The sequence below is a fragment of the Saccostrea cucullata genome, unplaced genomic scaffold (assembly GCF_032062105.1).
Source record: "Saccostrea cucullata isolate Sc308-1 unplaced genomic scaffold, CSIRO_AGI_Scuc_v1 ctg2866, whole genome shotgun sequence".
In the NCBI taxonomy this organism is placed as follows: domain Eukaryota; kingdom Metazoa; phylum Mollusca; class Bivalvia; order Ostreida; family Ostreidae; genus Saccostrea; species Saccostrea cuccullata.
In genome coordinates, this window is record NW_026919044.1 from 100,208 (window position 1) to 109,247 (window position 9,040).

Below are 9,040 nucleotides of genomic sequence, written 5' to 3' on the forward strand. Positions count from 1 at the left end.
AAATTTATACATATATAGAATAATGCGACTTAATTCAGAACTGTATCAAAAGCGCAATTATTGTAGTTTATTGAAATCCTTTTATTTCTTGCAAAACATATTGAATACTTTTAAAAGCATTTATATGCATTTCTTTAAATATTACTGCATTATCTCATCTACTCAACCTGTATTCTGTGGAAATAATTAATCATTGACAAGTATTTCTTCTTCAGAAATAATTAAGAAATAAAAAAAAAATTAAAGAAGTGAAATATAAAATTACTCATGTACACATAATTCCTTTATTGCATTAAAAAAAATATTTTAAAAAAAACACACAAATTGCGAAAAACTCTTTACGAAGAACTAACAGAAAAGCAACCTCCCATTTTTTTATTTGAAGAGGTATATATGTTACATTAAAAGTTTAGACTTTCTCAAATTAAACTTATCTATAACACTCTACTGTTATAGATAAGTTCATGCACGTAGCAACATTACCTTTACGCCTTTACTATAGGAAATGCCCATTGAAAGGTTGGTTGCCCCCCCCCCCCCCCCCACTTCTTACCACAGTATAGTGATATCAAGGAAATGTAGCTTTGTATGCCAACAAAATTGGACGTGAAAGGAAGTTGGCCTTGAAAAAAGTTGGCTTTTTTTTTTTTTTTTTTTTTTTTTTTTTGTCAGCTTTTACAAGTAAGTAAAAAAATTGTCTCTGGTTGCCCCCCCCCCACTTTCAAAAACGATGCTACGTGCCTGAAGTTTAACTTGATGAAGTCTAAACTTTTAATGTAACATAAAAGTTAAATTAGAAAATTATATGGTGCATATGGAAGCGTGTGCCAAATAAAAATACAAGAAAACAGACATCTTACGATTGATGTGTAAAACACTCCACCGGCAGCGACGAGGAGCATTGAGGCCCAAAGGGGGAACTGTGTGACTAAAGGTAATAAAAAAAAAGATTGAAGAAAAAAATCAGCTGCAAACAAATGTGCTTTCAAAGAAACTAGCAAGCAAAACAGGGTTAAAACAGTGCAACATATTGCTGGAATTTTATGTATTCACGAAAACACTTGATTTTTTGACGCGATTTTTACAACTCTTATGAAGAAAACATCATTTCCAACGCTCGGAACAAAATGCATAAGAGAGAGAGAGAGAGAGAGAGAGAGAGATAAAGAGCGAGAGATATAAAGAGAGAGAGATAAAGAGAGGGATAGAGAGAGAGAGATTTACCTGTTTTTAATGTAATCGCTGGACCATATACAACTAGGCCCATAAATATGACCTGTAACAGATCAATGGATTATGACATATACATGTATATGGCATTTAATGATCAAAAACAATTTAGATTTAATTTGTTTATACATTTATAAAACTCCTAATTCCAGAAATTATACAACTACTCTCACCCCTTTTCTTCCCTTCGTCCTCATAAAGTTCAATTTTCCCACCAAATCTAATTTTAATCCACCATGTATGTTTGTTTAAATAATTCTTTAAAAACGTGAATTAGTGAGTTTTTACTTGAACACCTACATGTACCGTAAAAGGCGTAAATAATTGTAAAGGTCGTGACACAAACAGTTTCTGAAATGAATTCTCAAGAAAAGAGTTTTACTCACATACAGTATAATGCTCATAAACGATGCTAAAAGTCTTGGCGCCTTGCTCTTGTATCGTAGTTCTAAGTACTTGAAAGAAAAGAGAGAAAGCAATAATTAAAATAAGCTCAAAATAGAGGAAAATTGTAATAACTTTTAAAATATTTGTATATGTGAAAAATAGCCCAGAACTAATTTGTTATTGTATGACTTTTAAACAAAGAAAAGATAACAAATTGAAATATAGATGACATTTGAGAGTTTATTAATTTCAATTTCTCACCTTCCCGTAATTTTTTGGCTTAATATGTTTTTCGCTATTTTATTTCTGATTTTATTAGTCTAACACATGTATAGAAATAATAAGTTGCATGCATGTACATTTGATAGAAGATAAGCACTATGCAAATGCAGATCCTTAACGTACATGTAAGCTCAAGAATTCAATTTCCTAAATGTTATAGCTTAAAGAAGGTTTCGTTTACCTCAAACGCACTTCGTATGTTGAGAGGGTGAAAAAGGGGAACAAGGAACGCCGCAACAAGGACGAACCCGAGTCCTACGCCTATAAAACTCAGCCAGAACATGGATCCGTATATGTACATTTCACCGGGATATCCCAACATGAAAATAGACGATTGATACGTCACAAGCATAGATAGTGCTACGGGAATCGCTCCCATATTTCGGTTGCCATAGTAATATTTTTCAGTCGTGTTCTGTCCTCCGGCAAAGAAAGCATGATAGACTCCGATCCCGAGGGAAATAGCAAGACAGATGGCAAAAATTACATAGTCCCAAGCTTCAAACGAACGTATCATGGTGACAAGTCCTCAGTGGTCAAAATCTGTATCTCTTTTATCTGAAAAAAAGTAATATTTAAAATCTTATATAAAAAAATCCAATCACACTTCTAAGATATACTGCTGTGTTACCAGAACCCATAACTAAATAAGGTGTGTTTGTGAATCATTGATGCCCCCGCATGGAAGCTTATAGCCAAGATTGAAGCTTCCCTTATGCAATTTAAACTCCAAGGTCAAGGTCAACAGGTTAAAATTGTTGATTTTCAAAGGCAGGTTTTGTCACAAGGAATACATCTCTGAAACATGAACGCCTTAGAACTATCAGTTAAAAAGTTAAGGTCAAGGTATAAAAGTTTTTTTTTTTTAAATTGGTCAAATTTTAAGGTCCAGGTCAATGTACATGTACATGCACCAATCGAAAGTCATTTCACAACTAATACAAGTGAATTAGGTAATCCCTAGCTCCAACTGTTCAAAATTTATAGCCGAGATTATATTCAGATGTTTATGGTAAAATCTACAAGGTCAAGAGATCAAATGCGGTGGTACCCTATGAAAGGTTTTTTGACACAAGGAATTCGGCTGTGAAATATAAAAGCCATAGCTCCACCTAGTCAAAAGTTATGGGAAAGGTGAAACTCTTTGTGGCGGGCAAACAGACAGACAGACGGACAGGGGTGAGAGGAAAAAAAAAATATATCCCCGAATCTTTCATAAGGGGACATAATTTTTTTTAAAATTCATTACATAAAGGTGTACATAGATCGAGATTTAATTCATATACTCCTGTGTGTAAATCGCAACGTGAAGCCTATCAGTTTAAGACCCTATTAATTGTACTTACCTTAAATCTGTCCAACCTTTTTCAGAAAAAAACTTAGAGTATACTTAATCCCTTGCTATCTATGTAACAAAACTAGGTGAATCATGGCGATTTAATTTTAAATCCATATACATTAAAATCAAATAACTTCATAGTTTTACGATATGAATTCAAGGCCATAACATTTATTTATATTTATTCACTAAAGGATCTTGTGACTGAATTAAAAAAAGACAACAAAATAACCTTATGCATATTCATGAAGGCTGCAAGGTACATGTGTTTTAGCCAAACAATTTTCATTTCTTTTTTATGTGTTTACATGTAAATTTAATTCAGTAATACTCCTACATAGGTGCATTTATAAGGGCATCTTGAAATAAAAAATGGTTGCCTTTTTCCGAGCGACTGGATAAAAATGCCCCCCAATCAAAACCCTTTTAGCCTCCAAGAAGCAAATTTTTCCATGTATTATGGATTAAAGAATTTAAAAACCTACCATCCAAATCGAAATTTTTCTGAGAAAAAAAAATTGGCACCCTCCTACCGACTCAATATTTTCAGATCAAGTCGGGGCAAAGGGGGAGGGGGGGGGGCAAACAAAAGCAGGCTTATAATGTTTGCAAAATAGATATTATCTTTTTAGTGAATACTATCGAAATTTATTGGGTAAACTTATTTCTTGATGCGCTATACCAGGACATTACAACAGACTTTTCAGCTTCAAGGCTGATACGATTCCTGCAGGGCTGAAATAGATCTGCTGGACTGAATATCATCCTGTAACAGCCCGAAACACCAATATTGGCCATAGGACTGGACAGCCTAAACCCTGATTTATGCTGCATGACTTTATGTCGAAAAAGGTGTTTTATTATGCTTTCATAGAAGGATATTACAAAATCCTTCTTAGAAATAACGTGTAGCATAGGCGTCGGAAGCAAATTGAAAGTAGGAGGCTAATTGAAAGTGGGGGGGGGGGATAAACCAACAAAAATTTTCAATGCCTATATTATGTATATATTTGTAAAAAAAAAGCCCCCCCCCCCCCCCCCGGTTCCGACGCCTATGTGTAGCACGTACTTGAGAATGTGCAAATAAAAATGATGCACTATACTGATAATTCTTCAAAGAGCTCTATTTAGGGTTTAATGCACCAGAGGTGTGATATAAATCCGTATCAGGCCTACAGATCCATATCTCCCCATATGCAAAAGAACCTGTACGTCTTCATTTCTACATGAATGTAAAACTGTAAGAAGGAACAAATCTTGCATGTGAATTTAAAAAAAAAACTGCATTTGTCTGTAATAATGCGACATTTAACTAGACTTCACTTCGGTCAAAATTGATATTTTTCTTGTGAATGACAAACTATATATTCAACACCTGTCCGTAATTGTATCATATACCTGTATCTTGTATAATGTTATAGATATATATCTGAATTGAATAGATTTTTTTCGATTATGTAAATAATATCATTAGAAAAATTATCTTCTGTTATTCTATCGCTAAATTTATTGTATCAAGTTTCGCAAAGATATTAAAAGTTTCTATAAACCTGCAGTTGAAAATATGAGGGGAAAAAAGTAAAATTCATTGCAGTACAAAACACGTCACTATACAGACGTTCATTTGATGTATTGTGAAACGATACATCAAGTCTTTCGGTCAAGTAAACCCAATATGCATCTGCTTTTAAAATCATTTAATGGCTTTTAAAGATTTTTTTTTCATGTCAAGTATGCCACTCCCCAACCTGACCGAATTAAATTGATTGGCTAAAAATAGCACCGAAAAGTCTTTAAAGGTGGCCCTTGGTACCTCATCTCGATATTGTTTAAAGCATTTATGTTGTCCGATTATGGGGAAAAGACACTTCAAAATGAAACTTCTTTTAAGGATTTTTTTATTAACATTTGTATCAATTTACCGACGGGCCTATTTGGCCGACAGTTTTAGATGAAAACAAATCGGACTGGACGCTGACAGATTATATTCCGCTTGGCAGGTCGTCAAATTAATTCTTTTTACATGGCATTCCTTGTCATACATGTATTATCTGTCCTGGGGAGGTAAACCTTGAAGTCTGTAGTAATTGTATGTGGGAGAGAGAGAAGGGAGAGAGAGAGAGGAGAGAGAGAGTTTTAGGAAAAGAGATAGATATAAGAAGAGAGAGAGATAACGATGAAGGTTCATTTATATGTTCTAGTTAACAGGTAAGGGGAAAAATCAACAGAGAGAGATGACAAAATAGTCTCCTTTCTATTCGTTGGTCGTTTTGAGAGCGTCTGCAATTAATGCGACACGAGTCTAAATGTATTTTTCAATTTACATTCAAATCTTTTGAGAAAAGTCGTCTGAATTTGCTTCAAGGCTTTCATGCTATTTATTTGATGGAGAAGAATGAATAATAGTGATAGTAATAGATGCACGAAATGCATTACCGAGAGAGAGAGAGAGAGAGAGAGAGATTTACTCTATGTCAACATTCTTCAAAATAAACAAAAAATCAATTTGCAAACACTGAATACATGCAGGTGCCTGATAAAGAAATCTGCTGATAGATTCTGACCTAAACTGGGGAGCTTCTTATTTATCAGAAAAAAAAATTCTCTTACCTGTACGTGTGCTTTAATCAATGAGATCCCACATTTATGAATGAATGAAGGATTTCTCCTGAGAAAAGTTCGTTTCTTTATTTCTAAACACTGTGCGATGTGCTGCACCCCTTTTTTTATATTACCATGAACCTTTTACATGTGTATCTTTCACAGGTATAAAGAAAAATTTGTCTCGAATAGGAATTTAACCGACCTACATGTACGTCCTTTAGAGAGTCAACAACTGCGATCATGTAAAACATAAAGAAAGATTTAACATTTGACGAATAAAAGAAAATTTATGGTTTCTTCAAACTTTAGAGAATTACGCGTAAAATTTCATTGTAGTGATGCACTACAATTAGATCAAATGTTTCAAAACAGTTTTTATGGTCCTATTTTTTATCCATACGATTTTTTTTTTTTCAAATTCAAACATTGTGTTGATTTTAATTATATTTCAGTTGAAAATTTCAGTCTATATTATAGATCTTCATAATAAAAAGAGCCATAAATCGTTGCATATCTACCCAAAATTTCCTTAATTTCTTCTCATTTATTTTTTCTTACGATCTACCCTGTTGAATGTGTAGTATAATGGGTAAAAATCCGAAAACCTTGGGTGATCCATAAATTAACTATGTGGTATATAATATTATCCCCTATCCTTACCGAGAACAAAAGGGCGTATTTGAAAAATAAAGACTCGGAACTTGTACAGCCCACGGTTGACTCAATTTTTTTTCATTTCATTGACAGATAAACGGTAATTTTAGACAGATTATTACGCAAGTCGGTATAGGATTTAAATTTTAAACAAGACCTATAGGTGAGTCTATTGACGTATGAATATGGACAAAATAAAACCTTTTTATGGCTAGTAATAAAAAAAGATCAACATTTTAAAAGTACATGTGCACCCCTAACAAGGTTGTGTTGTGTTTATTTTGTGTTTGATTTAAAAGTCGATCAATAAAGCAGAATTTAAGAGATACAAGAGATGTTTGTAAAACAATTATGCCCCCCCCCCCAAAATGGAATTTTTCCAAGTGCAAAAGGGCATAACTCTGTCAAAAATGACGCGATTGAACCCAAAACAGAACTTGACCAAGATAGTCATGTGATAAATTTGTATACTAAATTTCCTCTCAGTATATGCAACGGTTGTGAAGAAAATGAACGGAAACAGCAAATAATTGAAATTTTTCTAAGTCCAAGGGGCATAACTCTGTCAAAAATGGCGCGATCGTACCCAAAACAAAACTTGACCTACATATTAATGTGATATATCTGTATACCAAATTTCATTACAGTATGTGCAACGGTTGCAAAGAAAATGAACCGAAACTGCAAAGAATTGAAATTTTTCCAAGTCCAAGGGGCATAACTCTACCAAAAATGGTGCGATCGTACCCAAAATAGAACTTGACCTAGATATTCATGTGATATATCTGTATATTAAATTTCATTTCAGTATGTGCAACGGTTGCGAAGAAAATGAACGGAAACTAAGTGGACCGTGAGACAGACCGACCGGCTGACAGACAGACCTACCGACAGACAGCAGCAAAGCAATATGCCCTCCCTTCTTCGAATGGGGGGGGGGGGATAAAAATTTGCATAGATTAAGCTTTAAGAATTGTAGTCTCCCATTTCTGATGACTAAGTGGATGGAAGCTCTCGTTAGCAACAATGATGAAATGTATGAAAATTAAGTCAGACTGACGGTCAAGGTCACGGGGACAAATATAATAGCACATCTGAAAGCATTTTGACAAAGGTAATATACTATTCAATGTGAACGCCCTTAACAAATGAAATTCAAAAATATGACCAAGAGTGTGTCTTATAAATAAGATCAAATATGAAAGTCAGGGTCAATGGGTCAAAAATTAAACGTAAACACCTTGTCACAGGTAATGCATTCCTCAAAACTAGTTTCTCAACCAAAATTTATTAGCAAATATATTCCGTGGGTACCTTTACTTTGACCTTGACCTCAGAGTTGACATACATTTTCAAAAAAATCAATAAATAAAAACTTGGCCATAATTTTATATTGGTTAGGTCTGGGGACTTTCATGTTTGACGTGTTTATTTATTGAGAACAAATCTTTTCTATTGGTAACAACGTTTTTCATTCCTTGACCTTGGAGTTTGACTTGCATTTGAGTAACCACAACATTCGCCAAAGCTGTCATATGGGGGCATCAGTGTTTTATAGACAAATCTTGTTTTTTTGTTTTTTTTTTTCAACTTCGAGCAAGACAAAATAAATCTTCACCAAAAAAGGTAGACAAATTAACTGGGTAATACGAGGGCTGTTCAATAAATAATGTCCTCGGTGCTCAGAAAGAAGTAAAAGACGCTTTTCAATTATATATTCTTCATGATTTTATCAATTAATCTCTTTTTAGTACAATACATGCCCGTAACATTTTTTATCCAATTTTTTATCGTTTGTAGAACTCATATTTGGGTATGTCCCTCAGTATACTGGAAAATGGCAGATTCAATGATTTCCCGGACTTGTTTCTTCCTTCTAAAAGGTATTTTTTTCCAAGTTTGCAAATTGAAACAAGTCAAGAGGTCAAAGATTTTGCAAATATTGTTAATGCGAAAAAACATTAACTTTCTGTTTATCCCGAAAACCCCTTTACTCTTCAAGGCATGCTGGTTTGGACGCTGTCTTGAAAAAATTCAATGTAGTGGATTCCTGATTTTGGGTCCTACCTCTAATAAACCTTTTGATTTCTTTGCCAAAAAGTGCCCTCTAGACTCCTCCAGAAATTAAACTGGCTCTCCAAATACGATTTTGAACAGCATAACCACTAATATTTAAGAAAATTACATATATATCTGTCTTTGTGCTCTTGCATACCTGTGCACTTTTCAGACATTCGCCGTTTTTACCAAGTACATCTTAATGGTAAATTTTGTTTTGAGGGTTTTAAGCGATAGATTCACGTTCCAATATCTGTTTGAAAATAAAACAAACGTGGATAACAACAATTACTAGTTTTTTTAATAATTGTAAAGAATATCGTACACACTCATTTTCACTCATTTTTCAAAATATAGGGTGACCTTTGAGTATCAAGCTTTTTTACCGCCAAACGTTTCTTAAATACTGTGTAAACTACCCCCGATGTGATCTCTATCAAATTTGCTATGTGTCTTGAAGTCAATCATTCTACATCAAATATTATT

The 9,040-nt window shown here is 33.8% G+C and overlaps 1 protein-coding gene across 1 annotated transcript in view; it reads right to left on the reverse strand.

Annotated features, from left to right (window-relative positions):
* LOC134278405 (sodium-dependent multivitamin transporter-like) overlaps positions 1-9,040 on the reverse strand; it is a 46,802-nt gene that overhangs the window by 12,409 nt on the left and 25,353 nt on the right. Inside the window, exons 2-5 of the mRNA XM_062760719.1 lie at positions 2,081-2,457; positions 1,617-1,685; positions 1,225-1,276; positions 861-928 (exon numbers count right to left, since the gene is read on the reverse strand). Of these exons, the coding sequence (XP_062616703.1) occupies positions 861-928; positions 1,225-1,276; positions 1,617-1,685; positions 2,081-2,416 (525 nt within the window). The 5' untranslated portion in view covers positions 2,417-2,457. The remainder of the gene's footprint in view (positions 1-860; positions 929-1,224; positions 1,277-1,616; positions 1,686-2,080; positions 2,458-9,040) is intronic.